This window comes from Mesoplodon densirostris, chromosome 2 (assembly GCF_025265405.1).
Source record: "Mesoplodon densirostris isolate mMesDen1 chromosome 2, mMesDen1 primary haplotype, whole genome shotgun sequence".
Taxonomy (NCBI): Eukaryota; Metazoa; Chordata; class Mammalia; order Artiodactyla; family Ziphiidae; genus Mesoplodon; species Mesoplodon densirostris.
The window spans coordinates 11,816,335-11,838,138 of record NC_082662.1 but is presented as its reverse complement, the minus strand read 5'-3'; the positions used below and the strand labels follow the sequence as shown (position 1 = coordinate 11,838,138).

Below are 21,804 nucleotides of genomic sequence, written 5' to 3'. Positions count from 1 at the left end.
ACTAAGATCCTGCAAGCCGCGTGGTACGGCCAAAAAAAAAAGGTATGTGGGAATAATTCAGCCTCATCCATGTACCTGAAAAAGACATGTCATTTTCTCAGGAAAGCTCTGAAATGGGAGAATAACTGAAAGGAATATTTCAGCAAAATTGGGTTCAGTTCAAGAAAAAGGTGCTCATTAATGTGTCAGCTACATGTCAAGGTAGCTGTTTGCACTAATAATTCCTATAGGACCTGTTACTTTCATTGTTTTTTCAAAACCAGGTTTGAAGGAGAGTCATTAGTTCATTTAAATATTAGAGCATGTATTTGTTGACTTGTTTATTCTGACTCCCTCACTAGAGCATAACAGGGGGAAGGATCATGTCTGTCTTGTTCTCTGCTGAATTCTGAGAGCCTGGAAGAGGGCATGACACAGGATAGGCCCCCCAAAATATTTATTTGGATTAATGGACGGATGGATGGATGGATGAATAAAGAACAAACAAACAGACACAGTCCTAACAGAGTTCTAGAAGGTTACTGGGCCCAACCTTTGCCTTCATGGAGCTTACAGTTTCCTGCTAGAATCTCCTAGGTTCACCATACACAATCTGTGTCCTTTCTAGAGCACCATTTCTAGGATTGAAACTGTGTACCTAGAATTGGTTACAGAAGGGAAAGACAGTAAACAGAGAACAAGAGAACAAAGGCCCCAAAGCACTGACTACGGGTTTTTTTTTTTTTTTCTATTTCTTTTTTAAAAATGTTTATTTATTTATTTATATTTTTTTATTAGTCACCCATTTTATACACATCAGTGTATACATGTAAATCCCAATCTCTCAATTCATCATACCACCACCCCCACCCCCTGCCGCTTTCCCCCCTTGGTGTCCATACGTTTGTTCTCTACATGTGTGTCTCCATTTCTGCTCTGCAAACTGGTTCATCTTTACCATTTTTCTAGGTTCCACATATATGCGTTAATATGTGATATTTGTTCTTCTCTTTCTGACTTACTTCACTCTGTATGGCAGTCTCTAGATGCATCCACGTCTCTACAAATGACCCAATTTTGTTCCTTTTCATGGCTGAGTAATATTCCATTGTATATATGTACCACTTCCTCTTTAACCATTCGTCTGTCGATGGGCATTTAGGTTGCTTCCATGATCTGGCTATTGTAAATAGTACTGCAAAGAACATTGGGGTGCATGTGGCTTTTTGAATTATGGTTTTCTCTGGATATATGCCCAGTAGTGGGATTGCTGGGTCCTATGGTAATTCTACTTTTAGTTTTGTAAGGAACCTCCATACTGTTCTCCATAGAGGCTGTATCAATTTACATTCCCACCAATAGTGCAAGAGGGTCCCCTTTTCTCCACACCATCCCCAGCATTTGTTGTTTGTAGATTTTCTGATGATGCCCATTCTAACTGGTGTGAGCTGATACCTCATTGTAGTTTTGATTTGCATTTCTCTAATAATTAATGATGTTGAGCAGCTTTTCATGTGCTTCTTGGCCAGCGGTATATCTTCTTTGGAGAAATGTCTATTTAGGTTTTCTGCCCATTTTTGGATTGGGTTGTTTGTTTTTTAATATTGAGCTGCATGAGCTCTTTATATATTTTGGAAATTGATCATTTGTCAGTTGCTTCCTTTGCAAATATTTTCCCCCATTCTGAGGGTTGTCTTTTCATCTTGTTTATGGTTTCCTTTGCTGTGCAAAAGATTTGAACTTTCATTAGGTCCCATTTGTTTATTTTTGTATTTATTTCCATTACTCTAGGAAGTGGATCAAAAAATATCTTGCTGTGATTTATGTCAAAGAGTGTTCTTCCTATGTTTTCCTCTAAGAATTTTAGAGTGTCTGGTCTTACATTTAGGTCTGTAATCCATTTTGAGTTTATTTTTGTGTATGGTGTTAGGGAGTGTTCTAATTTCATTCTTTTACATGTAGCTGTCCAGTTTTCCCAGCACCACTTATTGAAGAGACTGTCTTTTCTCCATGGTATATCCTTGCGTCCTTTGTCATAGATTAGTTGACCATAGGTGCATGGGTTTATCTCTGGGCTTTCTATCCTGTTCCATTGACCTATATTTCTGTTGTTGTGCCAGTACCATATTGTCTTGATTACTGTGGCTTTGTAGTATAGGCTGAAGATAGGGAGTCTGATTCCTCCAGCTCCATTTTTTTCCCTCAAGACTGCTTTGGCTATTCGGGGTCTTTTGTGTCTCCACACAAATTTTAAGCTTTTCTGTTCTAGTTCTCTAAAAAATGCCATTGGTAATTTGATAGGGATTGTACTGAATCTGTAGATTGCTTTGGGTAGTAGAGTCATTTTCACAATATTGATTCTTCCAATCCAAGAACATGGTATATCTCTTCATCTGTTGCTATCATCTTTAATTTCTTTCATCAGTGTCTTACAGTGTTCTGCATACAGGTCTTTGTCTCCCTACGTAGGTTTATTCCTAGGTATTTTATTATTTTGTTACAGTGGTACATGGGAGTGTTTCCTTATTTTCTCTTTCAGATTTTTCATCATTAGTGTATAGGAATGCAAGAGATTTCTGTGCATTCATTTTGTGTCCTGCAACTTTACCACGTTCAATGAGTAGCTCTAGTAGTTTTCTCCTGGCAACTTTAGGATTCTCTCTGTAGAGTATCCTGTCATCTGCAAACAGTGACAGTTTTACTTCTTCTTTTTCAATTTGGATTCCTTTTATTGCTTTGTCTTCACTGATTGCTGTGGCTAGGACTTCCAAAACTATGTTGAAGAATAGTAGTGAGAGTGGACATCCTTGTCTTGTTCCTGATCTTAGAGGAAATGCTTTCAGTTTTTCACCATTGAGAATGATGTTTGCTGTGGCTTTGTCATATATGACCTTTACTATGTTGAAGTAGGTTCCCTCTATGCCCACTTTCTGGAGAGTTTTTATCATAAATCAGAGTTGAATTTTGTCAAAAGCTTTTTCTGCATCCATTGAGATGATCATATGGTTTTTCTTTTTCAATTTGTTAATATGGTGTATCACATTGATTGATTTGCATATATTGAAGAATCCTTGCCTCTCTGGGATAAATCCCACTTGATCATGGTGTATGATCCTTTTCATGTGTTGCTGGATTCTGTTTGCTAGTATTTGGTTGAGGATTTTTGCCTCTATATTCATCAGTGATATTGGTCTGTAATTTTATTTTTTTGTAGTGTCTTTGTCTGGTTTTGGTATCAGGCTGATGGTGGCCTCAGAGAATGAGTTTGGGAGTGTTCCTTCCTCTGCAATTTTTTGGAAGAGTTTGAGAAGGATGGGTGTTAGCTCGTCTCTAAATGTTTGATAGAATTCACCTGTGAAGCCTTCTGGTCCTGGACTTCTGTTTGTTGGAAGATTTTTAATAACACTTTCAATTTCATTACTTGTGGTTGATCTGTTCATATTTCCTATTTCTTCCTGGTTCAGTCTTGAAAGGTTATAACTTTCTAAGAATTTGTTCATGTCTTCCAGGTTGTCCATTTTATTGGCATAGAGTTGTTTGTAGTTGTCTCTTAGGATGCTTTGTATTTCTGCGGTGTCTGTTGTAACTTCTTTTTCCTTTCTAATTTCATTGATTTGAGTCCTCTCCCTCTTTTCTTGATGAGTCTGGCTAATGATTTATCAATTTTGTTTAACTTCTCAAAGAACCAGCTTTTAGTTTTATTGATCTTTACTAGTGTTTTCTTTGTTTCTATTTCATTTATTTCTACTCTGGTCTTTATGATTTCTTTCCTTCTGCTAACTTTGGGTTTTGTTTGTTCTTCTTTCTCTAGTTCCTTTAGGTGTAACGTTAGATTGTTTATTTGAGATTTTTCTTGTTTCTTGAAGTGGGCTTGTATAGCTATAAACTTCCCTCTTAGAACTATGGGATGCTTTTGCTGCATCCCATAGGTTTTGGATCATCGTGATATCATTGTCATTTGTCTCTAGGTATTTTTTGATTTCCTCTTTGATTTCTTCAGTGATCTCTTGGTTATTTAGTAACGTGCTGTTTAGCCTCCATGTGTTTGTGTTTTTTACAGGTTTTCCCTGTAATTCATTTCTAATCTCATAGCATTGTGGTCAGAAAAGATGATTGATATGATTTTAATTTTCTTAAATTTACTGAGGCTTGATTTGTGACATAGATGTGATCTATCCTGGAAAATGTTCCATGCTCACTTGAGAAGAAAGTGTAATCTGCTGTTTTTGGATGGAATGTCCTACAAATATCAATTAAATCTATCTGGTCTATTGTGTCATTTAAAGCTTGTGTTTCCTTATTTATTTTCTCTTTGGATGATCTGTCCATTGGTGTAAATGAGGTGTTCAAGTCCCCCACTATTATTGTGTTACTGTTGATTTCCTCTTTTAGAGCTGTTAGCAGTTGCCTTATGCATTGACGTGTTCCTATGTTGGGTGCATATATATTTATAATTGTTATATCTTCTTCTTGGATTGATCCCTTGATCATTACGTAGTGTCCTTCCTTGTCTCTTGTAACATTCTTTATTTTAAAGTGTATTTTACCTGATATGAGTATTGCTACTCCAGCTTTCCTTTGATTTCCATTTGCATGGAATATCTTTTTCCATCCCCTCACTTTCAGTCTGTATGTGTCCCTAGGTCTGAAGTGCGTCTCCTGTAGACAGCATATAGATGGGTCTTGTTTTTGTATCCATTCAGCAACCCTGTGTCTTTTGGTTGGAGCATTTAATCCATTCACGTTTAAGGTAATTATTGATATGTGTGTTCCTATGACCATTTTCTTAATTGTTTTGGGTTTGTTTTTGTAGGTCCTTTTCTTCTCTTGTGTTTCCCACTTAGAGAAGTTCCTTTAACATTTGTTGTAGAGCTGCTTTGGTGGTGCTGAATTCTCTTTGCTTTTGCTTGTCTGTCAAGCTTTTGATTTCTCCATCAAATCTCAATGAGATCCTTGCTGGGTAGAGTAATCTTGGTTGTAGGTTCTTCCCTTTCATCACTTTAAGTATATCATGCCACTCCCTTCTGGCTTGTAGACTTTCTGCTGAGAAATCAGCTGTTAACCTTCTGGGAGTTCCCTTGTATGTTATTTGTCATTTTTCCCTTGCTGCTGTCAATAATTTTTCTTTAATTTTTGCCAAGTTGATTACTATGTGTCTCGGTGTGCTTCTCCTTGAGTTTCTCCTGTATGGGACTTTCTGTGCTTCCTGGACTTGGGTGGCTATTTCCTTTCTGATGTTAGGGAAGTTTTTGACTATAATCTCTTCAATATCTTCTCGGGTCCTTTCTCTCTCTCTTCTCCTTCTGGGACCCGTATAATGTGAACATTGTTGTGTTTAATGTTGTCCCAGAGGTCTCTTAAGCTGTCTTCATTTCTTTTCATTCTTTTTTCTTATCTGTTCCTCAGCAGTGAATTCCACCATTCTGTCTTCCAGGTCACTTATCCGTTCTTTTGCCTCAGTTATTCTATTGATTCCTTCTAGTGTATTTTTTTTTTCAGTTATTGTATTGTTCATCTCTGTTTGTTTGTTCTTGAATTCTTCTAGATCTCTGTTAGACATTTCTTGCATCTTCTCGATCTTTGCCTCCATTCTTTTTCTGATGTCCAGGATCATCTTCACTATCATTATTCTGAATTCTTTTTCTGGAAGGTTGCCTATCTCCATTTCATTTAGTTGTTTTCTGGGGTTTTATCTTGTTCCTTCATCTGTTACATAGCCCTCTGCCTTTTCATCTTTTCTGTCTTTCTGTGAATATAGTTTTTGCTCCACAGGCTGCAGGATTGTAGTTCTTCTTGCTGCTGCTGTCTGCCCTCTGGTGGATGAGGCTACCTAAGAGGCTTGTGGAAGTTTCCTGATGGGAGGGACTGGTGGTGGGTAGAGCTGGCTGTTGCACTGGTGGGCAGAGCTCAGTAAAACTTTAATCTGCTTGTCTGCTGATGGGTGGGTCTGGGTTCCCTCCCTGTTAGTTGTTTGGCCTGAAGCGACCCAACACTGGAGACTACCCGGGCTCTTTGGTGGAGCTAATGGCAGACTCTGGGAGGGCTCCTGCCAAGGAATACTCCCCAGAACTTCTGCTGCCAGTGTCCTTGTCCCTTGGTGAGCCACAGCTACCCCCGCCTCTGCAGGAGACCCTCCAACACGAGCAGGTACGTCTGGTTCAGTCTCCTATGGGGGTCACCGCTCCTTCCCCTGGGTCCCAATGCACACACTACTTTGTGTGTGCCCTCCAAGAGTGGAATCTCTCTTTCCCCCAGTCCTGCCAAAGTCCTGCAATCAAATCCCACTAGCCTTCAAAGTCTGAGTCTCTAGGAATTCCTCCTCCCATTGCCGGACCCCCAGGTTGGGTAGCCCGACGTGGGGCTCAGAACCTTCACTCCAGTGGGTGGACTTCTGTGGTAGAAGTGTTCTCCAGTTTGTGAGTCACCCACCCGGCAGTGATGGGATTTGATTTCATTGGGATTGCGCCCCTCCTACTGTCTCCGTGCGCCTTCTCCTTTGTCTTTGCATGTGGGGTATCTTTTTTGGTGAGTTCCATTGTCTTCCTGTCAATGATTGCTCAGCAGTTAGTTGTGATTCCAGTGTTCTCGAAAGAGGGAGTGAGAGCATGTCCCTCTACTCCGCCATGTTGAACCAAATCTGACTATGGTTTTAAGCAGAATTATGCACTGAGGCCAAAATTCATCAATGACCAATTGCTTTTTTATCAACTTTGTTGAGATATAATTCATGTACAAGATCAGTGGCCAATTTTAAAGTAGTTCTTTAAAACTTAAAAAAATTTTTTTTTTCTTTTGGATTTAGTTTCAGGAGGAAGGAAGTTGACTGGTAAATCCAGACATTCTGGGTGGAGATTTTTTGGTGAAATTCCCTATAAATGAACCAGCAGCTGTGCCTTCAGGGTTTGATAAAGGCCTCAGTGTTTTGAACACTGTGGGGTTCCTTCTCCCCATCTCCAGCTCTTTCTGGCTGGGTCCGGTTGGGTGTGAGAAGTGGTCACTGAAGCGACAGGAGTTGGGTGGAAATGCAAAGTGGGTGTGAAAGCATGAGGTGTACAAGGTGGCAGAGCTGAGCCCAAATCACATCACTGCCTCTCACTTGCTGTGCAAGCTGTAACAAGCTCCTGGGCATCTCTGAGCGTGCCTCCGTCTCCTCATCTGTAGAATGGCATGTGTCAGAAGACTGAGGTTTAAATAGCTAATGAGGGGACTTCCCTCATGGTGCAGTGGTTAAGAATCCGCCTGCCAATGCAGGGGACAGGAGTTCGAGCCCTGGTCCAGGAAGATCCCACATGCCGTGGAGAAACTAAGCCCGTGGGCCACAACTACTGAGCCTGCACTCTAGAGTCCGCGAACCACAGCTACTGAAGCCCTCATGCTGCAACTACTGAAGCCCATGCTCTGCAGCAAGAGAAGCCACTGCAATGAGAAGCCCACTCACCGTAGTGAAGAGTAGCCCCTGCTCACTGCAACTAGAGAAAGCCCGTGCACAGCAACGAAGACCCAATGCAGCCATAAATAAATACATTAAATAAATAAATAAATAGATAAATAAATAAATAAATAAATAAATAAATAAGTTAATGCACCCAAAGCACCTGCACCGGGGCCTGAACATGGTAGGCACTTAATCAAATCTAATATTGTTCTTACAAGGCTAGAAACTTGCCAACCCTTCACTCCCTGGATCTTCACTCTTCACCATGCTGTGCTCACTGCCCATTTCTAACTACCCTGGTGGCTCCCCCAGGCTCTAGCTGAGAGCTGTCACCCTGTGTTGTGACCCCAAGGCCCCGACCCACTTGTCTCTGAGCCCTACCTGGTTTTTCAGGCTCTGGATCTCTCTCTGTTGGGCATCGTCCTCTTCATGCAGAACCTGAAACTTGGGCGGGATCACCCTCTCCTTCTGCCTGGAGGCGGCTGTTTCCAACAGCTTCTGCCTAAGGTTGGCCACTTCGTTCTGCAGGCTTGCTATCACCGTGTCTTTGTATTTAGATTCAAGTTCAAAATCGGAGAGACGGCTGACTTCTTTTCCCAGCAGCAGAATTATTTCATCCTGGGTGGAGGCCAGATGGGAAATTTACTAGGTGTGGGTCTGGGTGTAAGGCTGAGCCCATTTAAAGAAACACAGGAAAAATATGGTATCATTCTTTGGGAAGGTGAGGGCAGGCAGGGAGGGGAAAAGCAGACTTTCAAGGCTATCTCTGTCACTTGGAAAATCTCATAGAGACAAGAATTGGGTTAAAATGAGGTACTTGTATATAGACTCCTGTAATGGATGTCTGTACCTCACAGGTACGGAAACTTTCCTTTCCCCGAGAATTAGACTTTCATATTAAGAACAACCATCCCACTTGAGAACTTTTGTTGCTAGAAAGTTTACTTAGAATGTTTTCATTTATAATATTCAGCCTAGCACACTGGGGACCTAGGAAAGGTAGTTAGGAAAACAACATTCTGTTTGACCACATTCTGCTTATAATGAGGGTTATTTTTTTAACTTAAAACATTCTGAACTATTTGTTTTCCCTTTCCTCTCTTCTAATATTTCCTGCCTCTTTTGGCTATTCATGTATGAATTTTTTCCAGGTAACTCAATCTGGAAAGTAAATGAGACAGGAATAGTGATTTATTTGCATGGGCTCATGTAAACTTTTGGCTGGAAAAACAAAATTGCTGGTAGACTGTACCCACAGGTATAATTAACCCTGTCCTCCATCTCTCCAGTGATAAAGCTCTGCAGCCAAAGAATTGGTTAGGTTTTCCAAAAAAGGAAAGAAAAATTCCCCCAAACCTCTCACCAGACGTTATCAATAAAATGTCAGAAAAACTGAAGAAGAAGAAGAAGAAAAAATTCCCCAGAGGCCTTTTCCACAGCAGTCACAGGAGGAGGTAAACGGGCAATTTCTGGGCCAGCTCATTCCCAGGAGAGCCGTCCAGTCAGCCTCACGACCTGCTAGCTCTGTGACCTGGGGAAGGACAGGGTCTAGCTCATGAGAAAGCCTGTCTGACATTGCCAGCTGCTGCCAGGGGCTTTCCTTTGGGTCCTTGTGAAAGTTGGTGGCAAAACTTCAAGAGAGAGCATCAGACATATACCCTACTCCTGGGCAGTTTCCCCTGTTTCACCCTGTTATGATCAGCCAGGTGCTTATTCATTTTTCATGCAACAAACATTCATCGGGCAGCACCTAAATGCCAGGCCCCGTGCCAGTGCTGGAATATAAGAAGTTTGCAGAGGGCAGTGGACAGCTGTGGGTTCTGCTTTCCTGGTGAGGGTCCCCTTGACCTTCTTGGAGGGAGAGTTCCTCCTTCCATGGGGTCTGGGTAGGACTGTCAGTCATGTGCCCTGCTCCTTCCTGTCCCACCTCCCCATGTGCATGTGGCCCAAGCTGGTCAATCAGAGATTTCACATATCGATTACAGAGGGAGAGGATCTTGCCTTCTGTTGGATCATAAACTTTAAATATGTAGGCTTGTTTGCCTGAGTTTGTCTTTTCTAACACACAAAGCCAGCCTTATGTAGAAAGCCAGACACTGAGGGAAACAGAGGGGAGAGGTTGGTAGTGGCGAGGTGTTCTGATGACATTATTCAAGCTCCTGGATCTAGCCATACCTGAAGCTAGTGGCCCTTTAAATTTTCCAATAAGATGAGCTAATCAATGCTCCCCCTCAACCTAATTTATTTATTGTCACTTGAAGGAGTCCTGGCAAGTCAGGGTATAAACGGCATATAAATAGAAAGAATTATTTCTATTATAAATAGAAAAAATTATAAATGGCTTATAAAAATTTTCTATAAATAGAAAAAAATTATAGAGGTTGCACTATCTTTCCAAGTTAAAATTGAGGCAGGTTGAAAAATGGCTACAAATACTTTGCAGTTTTGCCATCCAGTCTATTTCCCCAACCTCTAGTCTGGGCTGGCCCCGTGACTTGCTTTAACCAACGGAATGGAGTGGAAGTGATGCTGCATGATCTCCAGGCAAGTTCTTACAGGCTGTGCAGCTTCTGCTCTGGCCCCCTGGGAACCCTGAGACCACCATGCTGTGATGAAAAACCACATGCACAAAGGGGCGCACCAGTCCAGGCGTCCTGGCTGAGGCCCTAGATGTGGGAAGGAGGCCAATGGAGACCGACCACCAGACTGGCCAAGCCAGCGGCTGACTGAGGCCGCATGAGTGAGGCCAGGGGACGTGAGCAAAGGAACCTTCCAGGTCAACCCATAGATTCTGGGGAATAATGAATTGCTGTTTGAAGCTGCTAAGTTTTGGGATGGCTTGTTCCACAGCGATAAATACAGAATCTGAGCGTGGCTTCTCGCCTTTCTGCAACATTTTGCAGAGTCTGGTCCCAGGATGCCTGGGTTGGAACCCCCTGCCTCCTGAAGGTTTGGATTTCCGTGTCTGACAAGAACCCCAGGTAGGTCTGCTCCTCACAAACTCTGAGAATTGCTGCAGGAGCAGGTCCTGGCCATGAAGGAAAGCCAGATATTATAGACTGCTTCTTTTACAGTAACTTTCAAGTCGTGTCTAAGTGGGGAGAAATTGACCTGGGCCCTTCCCAGGATGGCTTGAATCCACCTGTTCTGCTCGCATCCCTGCTTTAAACCTCTCTGGTTCTTTAACGAGTCTCTTGGCCCACGCCTCCCTGACTTCAGGGCTCACTTCCTCCTGCTAGGAATGTGTTTTTGCATCACTGTTCCATCACTGAAGGTTGACCAAGTGATTACTGTGTGGGAGTTAGAAGTACCCGCTGAGAAGCTAACCAGACCTCGCTTTGAATCCTAACACTGTTCCTTGCATTGGACAGCCTTGAACACATTACTGAACCTCTCTGAGCTTCAGTTTCCTCATCTGCAAAGTGAGGGTGATAAAATCTATTTTGAAGATGGTGAAGATTAACAAGCTAATAAATGTCAAGTGCACAGAACATGGCCCAGTACACAGTAGGTGCTCAGTACCTTGTAGTTGTAGATGTTATTTGGGATAAAATGAGCAGTGGCCAAACCTGGCTGAATGTCTTGGGAGGAAGAGGTGGTTTCTTGGAAGTAGGAAAAAGGGACAGTCCTTGAGACACAGAGAACAAGAGGCAGTGGCAATCTCACCAAGGTCCCTCTTGCTGCTGTAGCTCTGTGCTTCCCCGAGACCCCTCACCGTATCGTACTGGGACAGGTCCTGGTCCACAAAAATTTCTCTGTAGGGCTCTGCCCCAGGAATTTCCTCGGCCACTGATTGTTCCGACAGTTCCGCCGCGTTGGTCCACACTAACACACAAGTTCAACAGAGAATGCAGAGGAGACTGTGAGTTTCCCCAAAGTCCTAAAGAATATTTTCAGATTCACCTTCCCATTCATGAGACTTATGCACTGAAAGCATTGCAGGAGGACTGGAAAGGGTAAGACCTGCCTCATTTCTCTTCCCCAGCGTTAACTGCACTGAGGCCCTGTGCTGTGTCTCTTTCCAGACATTTTTCTATGCCGCATAAGAGCTGATGACCTTGGGCAAGTCATTTGCTCTCTCTAAGCCTTCGTTTCCACATACATAATTTAGGATCACTGATAGTCTCTGCTATAAAGGGCTATCTGGAGATTAAATAGAATAATGATATAGAGCAGGGGTTGGCAAACTATGGCCCTGCAGCCAAATCTGGCCTTCTGCCTATTTTTGTAAATAAAGTTTTATTGCAACACAGCCACAGTGATTCATTTACATATTATTTATGGCTGCTTCCCAGCTACAAAGGCAGAGCTGAGTAGTTGCAGCAGCGACCATGTGACCCACAAATCCTAAAGTATTTACTATCTGGCTCTTTACAGGAAAAGTTTGCTGACCCCTCATGTAGAGCATTTAGCACTAAACGTTAGCTATATTTTTTTTATTGCAATCATATCTTTTCAAAAAACAAAAATACATTTACATGATAGAGATTCTTATCCAGCTTACTTTTCAGCTAACAATATCAAAAACATCTTCCCATGTCAGTATTTGAGGCTGTACTGGGTTCTTTTCAAGGGTAGCGTTGTGGTCCACTGTACAAGTGTGCCAAACGTGTTTAACTACGATCCACTTGAGAGACATTTAAGCTTTCCTAATTTTTTTCTTATTTACCCCAATATTACAAGGCCTGTTTATATGACTTTTGGGGAGTATGGCATTGTGTTTGGGGGCCCCACTCTGGATCACATCAGACATCTCGCAATTCACTCACATCAACACTGAATACATTTTTTTTTATTGGTGTAGAAACGTTTGTAAAGATTTCTATAATTCTACGTGTGAGATCACTTGGGCCCAAGCAGCGTATTTTAAATTTCCAAGTGACTATGGTTTCTGGACAGTCACTGCACATTCTTATCTTCTTGTGAAGTGAGAAACTGAACAAATTGTTTTCAGTGGTGATGAAACTTTAATGAGTATTAACATTAATGATGAATGAAGCACGCACTATCATGTTTGTGGACATTCATCATTTATTCATTTTGCTTCTGCATTTTTTATTTATGCATTTTAGAGTCAAAGATTCCTGCCCCCCAGCCAGGTCTCAAACCTGTTTGTGGACCCCAGAACCTCTAGTGGACATAGCTGATGGCCTGTGGTGCCCGGAGAATGCACAGCCTTGCGTGTTGAATGAGCAGCCCTGGCCACAGTGTTTCCTGGGGCGTGAGGAACAGAAGGGCCTGGAACTTCAGCAGCTGCCCATTTTCTCTCCTTCCACCTCCCCAACTAGGTCCATGATTAGAAAACTTTTATTTGAAGCTCACTGCCCCCATCTCACTCTCTTGGATCCTGAGCAGCTAAGTCCTAACTGACTACAGCAGCAGTGCCTGATAGACAAATAATGGGAGCTACAGAATGCAATTTTCAATTTTCTAGTAGTCACGTTAAAAAGGTAAAAAGAAGAGATGAATTTTTTAATGATCAATTTGATTTAACCCAATACATTAAAAAAATATCATTTCAACACGTAATCGACAAAAAATATGGAGATATTTTATATTCTTTTTCTTCGAGGCATGAAGCCTTTGAAATCTGGGGTTTATTTTACACTGATTGCGCATCTGAATTTGGAAACTGAATTTTCAGGAGGAAGACTTGATCTGTTTTCAGATTCCTCAAGAAATCGGCTCCCACTGGAGGATGGTACTGCCTGGCCTGTGTCGCCAGGGAGGGCCTCGGGGTCTGACCCTAACTGGGCCCCTGTCCAGTCTCAGCTTAGAGCTCTGGCGTCTGATGCCATCTCTAGGGGTGACTCCGGCTGCCTCTGCGACCCTGTTGTGGCTGTCTTGAGGGACGCTTCCCTGCAAGATGATGGCCGGAGGAGGGACTTCATCAAACTTACAGAACAGGCTGATCGATGGGGTCCCTTTACTGGGAAAGGTGTGTTTACTCAAAGCCTTTGTGGGGCTAGAATTTGCTCTGAGACTCGCTTTCCTTACACCCAGGAAGGGAGGTGCTGGAGCAGTTACCCCTCACCCACCCCAAACTTCTTTACTGGCTACTCTAATTTATCAGAAAGAACCTAAGGGCCATGTATGAAGAAACTGGCTTAACTCTAGCTGCTGGATCCTTCGGAGGTCCCAGTGGGGAGAAGCCCCAGGGAGGGTCGGGAGGGCTGGGGCGGTGGGACGGCAGATATGGGGATGCAGGCACTTTAAGAATTTTCGTGCATGAGCTGTTGGCCAAATGGCAGGGGAGTTACTTTAATATTTTAACAACCCCCAGCTGTCCTGGTGCGCTCCAATAATCACCAGTCTGCAGCAGGGGCAGTATGTGTGCACCTTAACTGTGTCTTTCAGACATTGTAAGTTGTAAATAAAAGTTAAATAACAATCATGGTTAGGTAATAACTTAAATTTTAATAATTTAAAATTTTAACATTAAAATTTTAAATTATTAAAATTAAAATTTTAAATATTAAAATTTTAAATAATTTAATATTTACTGAATGTTCGCTGTGCACCAGGCGCTGTGCTCAGCACTTACACGCAGGATACGATTCCGTCTTCATAACAACCCAGTGAGATAGGCATTATTATTCCCATCTCCATTTTATATGTGAGAGATATGAGGCACAGAGACGTCAAGTCACCTGCTCAAGGACACACAGCTGGTAAGTGGTAGAGTCAAGGGATGAACCTAAGTTTGTTGGATTCAGAGCCTATGCTTTTAACCACTATGCAGTCATGTATTGAAGTGGGAAGATGTTTATGACATATTATTGAATTTTAAAAATCAGGTAGGGAATTCCTTGGCAGTTCAGTGGTTAGGATTCTGTGCTTCGACTGCAGGGGGCACAGGTTCCATCCCTGGCTGGGGAACAAAGATCCTGCAAGCTGAGCGGCACGGCCAAAAAAAGAAAAAAAAAGAAGGTTATCTATGTTAGGTTCATATGATCCCATTATTGGGAATATATATATATATATATATATATATATATATATATATATATATATATATATATATATATGAATCAAGATGCTATTTTAATAAATCACTCCACATATTTTCTTTTCTCAGTAATTCTTCCCCACCTCCCATGAGCTCTTGCCATTAAGATTTGGCCTTGGAGCTGACGTTTTATTGCCTTGTGGTAAAGGAAGGATGAGTATTAACTAGAACAGGGTGATTTTTCCCCCAGGCAAAATGACGTTTTCATTTTTGACAATGTCTGGAGACATTTTTCAGTACCACAGTTAGGGGGGGTGGTGGTGGTGCTGCTGCTACTGGTATCTCTGGTGGGTAGGAGTCAGGGATGCTGCTAAGCATTCTACAGTGGACAGGACAGATCCTACAACAAGGAGTTATGCGACCCACATGTCACTGTGCCAAGATTGAGAAACCCTGACCTGATCTGCAGTAAATAAATCCTTGGCTTTGGGTTTTCAAATAAAATTTTTCAAGTCTAAAGCAAGGTGACAGTTTAACAGTAAACCAATTTAATTGGAAGAGCCCAGCTTTGCTAAGAGAGGAAAGAGCTTTCTCGGAACCCTTAAAAAGAGGTGTTTTCTGTCAAGAGACAGCATGGAGGACTGGAGCACAGAGTATTCTCTAAAGCGTGGAGTAGAGAGGCCCAGACAGAAAGGAACTCCCCATGACACGGGAAGGTGAAAGTCCTTTGCTGAGGATGGGGAGAGAGTCAGGGGAATGAGGGCAAACGTTTGGAAACATGAGACCTGGCTGAGAGGCTGAGGAGATAGAGCCCAGGTAGATGTGAGGGACTCTAAGCCATACGACTCATCCTTCATTTCTCCAGGGGTAATCCAAGTCCTTCACAGAAGCCCCAAGTTCAGCATGGCACTGGAGAAACCGGTGATTACAGTGGAAAAATTTAAATGGCGGAGTGAAAAAAAGAAAAGAAACAGCCCATGTGCCATGTATCCAAAGGACGCATTAAAAAACAACCCCAAAAACCCTGTATATATGTTCATAAAACAGAACATGATCCATACAACAAAATGAATGAATCTCAGAAATACTATGCTGAGTGAAAAAAGCATTCCACAAAGGAACATGTACTACATGGTTCTGTGTACTTGAGATTCTAGAACAGGAATATCTAATCCCTGGCGGGAAAAGAGTTCAGAAGAGTGGGTGCCTCTGGGGCCTGGGGCTGGGAATTGACTGGGGAGGGACATGAGGGAACTTTCTGGGGTGATGCTAATGTTCTATATCTTGATAGGAGTTTGGGTTACATAGGTGTACACGACCATCAAAACTCAATGAGCACACTCAACATCTACACCTTTCATGGTGTGGTAGCCAGTCTCCAAGATGGCCCCACTGACTCTGGTCTCCTGGTATTCAGACCCTTGCATCATCTTCTCCAATACTGGATGGACTTTATATTAGTTAGCTGGGGCTGCCACAACAAAACACCACAGGAGGTCTTAACAAAAGAAATTCATTTTCTCACAGTTCTGGAGGCTGGAAGTCCAAGATCAAGGTGTGGGCAGGGTTAGGCCTCTCTCCTTGGCTTGCAGACGGCCACCTTCCTGCTGTGTCCTCACATGCCCTTTTCTCTGTGCACGTGCATCCCTGGCGTCTCTCTCTCTCTTCTTACAAGGACACCAGCCCTTGGATTAGGGCCCACCCAATCATCTCATTTGAACTTACTCATCTATTTCAATACACTATCTCCAAATATGGTCACATTCTGCGATATTGGGATTGAGGCCTCAGCATATGCATTTTGGGGGAATGCAATTCAGTCCGTAACAAAGCTCCTCTATGTAACCAAGGATATTGCAGAAATGACACAGTTTGATTCCTGAGCTTAGATCCTAGAAGACATTGCAGCTTCTGCCTCACTCTCTAGGACCACTTGTCTGGAGGAGCTGGCAGCTTGAGGATGCTCAAGCAACGTATGGAGAGGTGCACTTAGTGAAGAACTGAGGCCTCTTACCAAAAGGCATGGGAGTGACCCATCCTAGAGGTGGGTCCTGCAGCCCCAGACAAGCCTCCAGAGGACCACAGCCCAGCCACCACCATGACTCCCACCTCATGGACAATCCTGAGCAAGAATCCCCCAGCTAAGCCATTCCCAACTTCCTGACTCAGAGAAACTATGAGATAATAAATGGTTACTGTTGTTTTAGGCCATTACATCCTGCAGTAATTTGTTATGCAACAATAAGTAGCAAATACAGGTTTGGGCACCACGAGTGGTGCAAAATTTAACAAAAACCCTAAAATGTGGTGTGGTTTGGGATGGAACAGTGGCCAGAAGCTGGAGGACTTTGGCCAAGAGTCTTTGAGAAAGCCTGAATAGTCTTAGTAGAAGCCCGATGGCCTTTGAGGAGGCCGTGAGGGAAGGGTTCCAGGAAACTGAGGAAAATGCTACTGGGGTTAAGGGATCCTTGTTAGGTGGTGGCAGAAGGTTTCCTAACAAATTGCCTGTGGTCATGAGTAAGGTAGAAAATGTTTGTGATGAGGCTGAGTGGACAAGCTAAAGAGAGTCCCAGACAGACTCTTGAAAGGTGCTGCCTGGTTACTTCTTGCTACTTATAGTGAAATGTGAGGGGGAGAGACAGTTAAAGGAAGGGCTGTTAAATCAGGGCAATGTTCTGGGCTTGAAAATTCCCTGCCTCTCCAGGTGGCAAATGAAATGTAAGAAACAGGTTCTGGGCAAAGATCAAATCAACGGCACTCTCAAGAAATCACAGTCTAGAGAAGAAGCTGAGGGTGTGGTTGTAAAATCCTTTGTTAAGAATACAGATCCAGGGCAGTGTCCAAGAGAACCCTTCGGTCAAAGAACTGGGCTTCTAAGAAGCTTCTGTCCTTTGTCAGTCTTTGCAGAAGCCCCTGGTGGAAGGGCTTGTGATAAAAAAAGTCTGTGGGCGTGGGTTTTGCCTAATAGGATGAACCCCAATAAGAAGCACTGCCAACTCAGACTGACAGAGACCCACAAAAGTCAAAGAAGCGTCTGGACCCCCAAGCTTCTACAGGCAGGAAGCAGGCTATAAAACTATGCAGCCACATCCATGGGACACCTTTCATAGGAAAGGGAGGACGACTCCGAATGTGGAGCTCAGGGACCAGGGGCAGAGCCAAGAGCCCTGGAAAGTCATTTCTGGGCAAGAGTTGGACTGAAGCCCAGTCAAGGAACTGCCGGTATTTTCCCAGCTGGACTTCAGAACTGCTTTGGGCCAGGGGCTCCTGTGTGTTCCCTGGTTTTCTTCTTTTGGAACAAGAGGAGTGTATGGAGCAGTGACGCTATGTCTGTCCCACCAATATGTGCTGGGTGTGTGACGACAGACCCTTGGTTCAGAGGTCTTCAGATTTCTGGAAGTAGCACTTGATGAGCTGAACGTAAGGTACTACACCCATGAGCCCCCTCTGTACCTGGACTTGATTTAGACGAGATTCTGGAATTGGAGCCGAGGCTGTTACTGGGGTGAGATTTTGGGGGGCCTCGGGAGAGAGGAGGAGGAGTGTGAATCATTGAGGACTCGAGGGCAGGCTGTGGTAGCCGGCCTCCAAGATGACTGCTGATAATCCCCGCCTCCTGGTCTTCAGGCCCGGGTGTAGTCTTCTCCCACAATGGAGGGTGACGCCCTGGGTAACCATCAGGATATTGCAACAATGACAGAGCATGACTACTGAGGCTTAGTCACAAAAGATGTTGCCATTTCCATCTTGTTCTCCAGGATCACTTGCTCAGGAGGAGCAGCTGCCGTGTCCTGAGAACGCTCGAGCCACTCTCTGGGGAGGCCCATGTGGTGAGGAACCGGGGCCTCCTGCTGACAGCCATGTGAGCAGCCGTGTTGGAAGTGGATCCTCTGGCCCAGGTCAAGCCTTCAGATGACTGCAGCCTTACGAGGGACCCTGAGCCGCAGCCATCCTGCTAAGTTGCTGCCAAATTCCTGACCCCACAGAAACCGTATAGATGATAACACATGTTTGATTTTGCTTTAGGCTGCTACGTTTGGGGAGAATTGGTTATGCAATCATGATAACTAATACACATTGTGTGTTCATTTTACATGAAGGAGACAAAAAATGTTGAGTTCTAGTTAATGGTATATGTGCTAAAACATTTAGGGGGAGGACCACAGATGTGTGCTATTTATTTTGAAATGCACCCAAAAAATAAGATGGATTAATGCAGGACAAGAAGGATGGGTAGACAGAAATGTAATAAAGAGTACAGCAAAGTGTTAGCGGTAGAATTAGGAGGAGAGCTGTCTCTGTAAAATTCTTTTTGCTTTGCTGTATGTTTGAAAGTTTTCACATTAAAATGCTGGGGGGGTGCTTCCCTGGTGGCGCAGTGGTTGAGAGTCTGCCTGCCAATGCAGGGGACACGGGTTCGAACCCTGGTCTGGGAAGATCCCACATGCCGCGGAGCAGCTGGACCCGTGAGCCACAACTACTGAGCCTGCACGTCTGGAACTTGTGCTCCGCAACAAGAGAGGCCGCGATGGTGAGAGGCCCGCACATCGCGATGAAGAGTGGCCCCTGCTCGCCGCAGCTGGAGAAAGCCCTCGCACAGAAGTGAAGACCCAACACGGCCATAAATAAATAAATAAATAAAATTAAGTTTTAAAAAAAATGCTAGGGGGAAATGGCTGAGTAATTTCTTAACTTGGGTGGTTGGTACATGAGCGTTCCTTAGATGATGATGATGATGATGTAAACTGCAGAGATACATTTCATTTGCTCCTTAGTCTGTTTATTTCAGTATAATAACTATTATTTGAATGGTTGAGGGAAGTGACTAGGTGAGTGGTCCTGAGTGAGACCAGGGAAGGGTGTGGAGGCATCGAGAGACCTGGGGACTCAGAGGGGTCTGGGGCTGGGACGCAGAAAACAGAGAATGGGACCTTCACACCAGTGGCCACAGAAGAAACCTGGGAATCATGCCAGGGACTAAGTCGACCCAGCTACTCTGCCAGTAAGCCTGGCAAGGCCAAGAGGATGGTGAAAGACAGGAAGTCTCCTCCCCAAATGCCATGAGGCCTTCTGGGGGGCAGGGGGGAGAAGGAAACCCTGATGGCTGTGTGTCCCCAAAGTGACCAGGCTGTGAGTGACAGTCACTGAGATAACCAGCCTTAAATTTGACCGAAAAGCGTTATTTTAGGTTAGATTGAATACATAACCTCCGGAGAAGTAATTTTCTCCATAAGCCTCAGTCTCCTCTTACCTGTAAAATGGTAATAAAATATTTAAAAACCTCTTAAGGCAAGAGGGATTTCAGTTACCAATATGCCTGTACATCTGAGTTGAAGTATATAAATTTAGATTCTGATACAGATTCATATATATTCATATATATGTACAAACACACACACACACACACACACTCACCACAGAGGTACTGACGTGTGCAGATGGACAGAGCACAGTCTTGGAGGAGTTTGTACCAAAAAGTCAACAGGGAGGATTCTGGTGATAAGGGTGACAGCTTATCTTTTACTGTTTTCTAACTTTCTGCTTATCCCAATTTTTTCACATTTGAATATATTCTACTTCAGAACCAGAGAACATAAGCAAAAGCCAGAGAAAGACAAATATCATACCATATTGCTTATATGTGGAATCTAAAAAAAGGTACAAATGAACTTATCTACAAAACAGAGATAGAGTTACAGATGTAGAAAATAAACTTATGGTTACCGGGAATAAGAGGGGGGAGGGATAAATTGGAAGAGAGGGATTGACATACACAATACTATACATAAAAGAGATAACTAAGAAGGACCTACTGGATAGCACAGGGAACTCTCCTCAATACTCTGTAATGGTCTATATGGGAAAAGAATCTAAAAAAGAGTGGACAAATGTATATGTTGAACAGATTCAGTGTGCTGCATACCTGAAACTAACACAACACTGTAAATCAACGGCACCTCAATAAAAATTTAAAAAAAAAGGGGAAAGCAGAAACTGAGACCCATCCTCCTAGCAAAAGCCCCTCCACTAAGCCGCCAAGGAAACGCCCATGAGTACCTTGCCTGATGATGGGAACGCTGTGGGCGGCTCTGTCCACCCCGAAGGAGAACATCTTCTCGCTGGCACTCACGTGCTGCCTGTGGGAGGCTGGTGGGACCATGGGGGGCTCGGGGGACCCCTGCGTCCTGCTCCTCTGCACTGGCGCTGACCAGGTGCCTGGGTAGAAGGGGGTCTTTGGTGGTGAGGGTGACTGGTTCAGTTGCTGGGTGGCCCAAGGTGGCTGTGGCCTTGGCCAAGGTGCTGGGCCCCTCACCCATGGGAAGGAGACCTGCAGGGGCAGACAAGAGGGTCAGGGGAGTTTACGAGCAGCTGGGGTGGTCTTTACCTTTCTGTCCCGGTGACATAATTGTTACCCTAGATTTCGGCGTATAAGTCACTTCTCCCAAGAATCCCTCCCACACTCTCCCCAAATGTGGGATGGCGGTCCCCACCATGGGTCACCTTGCACACTATCACACCACCATTTATTGGGTGCAGCCTTCGTGCCAGGCACCCAGTCAAGAGATTCACATGCATTACCTCATTTAATACCCCTGATGCTCTGTGATGAGCCCGAGGCTGAGCAAGACCTAGTGACTTTCCCAGGATCACAGATTTGGCAGTGAGCGTCTGAGCTGGTACAACGCCACCTCTGAGCTCTGAGAGGCTGACAGCTTTTTGTCTACCTTGCTCAGCACCGTATCCTCAGCTCCTAGAATAAACCCTTGGCACATACACAGTAGGTCCTTAAATATTGGTTGAAAGAATGAATGAACACATCTCCGAGATTCAAGCCCAGCTCTCCAGGACACACACATCCACACTGTGTGTCTCCCTGGCACTCCCATTCCACCTGTTCCCCGAAGCCGAGAGCTCTGGGGTGGCAGGCACCCCAACTGGCTCGAACCCCAGCTGGCTCATTAACCTGTGATCCTCAACATCTGCCACATCTGATTCTTGGCAGACGCTCCATAAATATCTATTGAGGGAACCTTTTTTCATCTGATCCAGCGGAAGATGTCTGTATCTACTTTCATTAGAGAGCACATCAAAATCCATGTAAACCGGGAGAAGCAAAGGCTGAGAGGTGCTGACACCTGGCTTTGTCTTGGTTAATGCTGTTGTGGCCGTCCTTCCCCGTGCCTAGTGGTTAAACCGTGACATCGTGAATGCTACCATTTATTGTAAATACTCACCGATTCTCGCGATAGCCCTGAAGGGGAGGAGCTCTCCTTATTCCTAGCTTACAAATGAGGCTTGGAGAGGTTAAGGACTTCACCAAGCTCAGGTGGTGGTGGAGAGGGTGGTGGGACTGGGGTTCTGGAAAGCTCTTTCCCTCTCGGTCTCTCTCTCCCTTCTCTGCACCCCCCCCCCCCAGTCTCTTGGCAGAAAAAAACACACT

General features: G+C 44.0%; 1 protein-coding gene across 1 annotated transcript in view; it reads right to left on the bottom strand.

Annotated features, from left to right (window-relative positions):
• LOC132502414 (forkhead-associated domain-containing protein 1-like) overlaps nucleotides 1–21,804 on the bottom strand; it is a 94,628-nt gene that overhangs the window by 33,789 nt on the left and 39,035 nt on the right. The window contains 3 exon segments of the mRNA XM_060118329.1: nucleotides 7,796–8,032; nucleotides 11,130–11,239; nucleotides 20,421–20,691. Of these exon segments, the coding sequence (XP_059974312.1) occupies nucleotides 7,796–8,032; nucleotides 11,130–11,239; nucleotides 20,421–20,691 (618 nt within the window).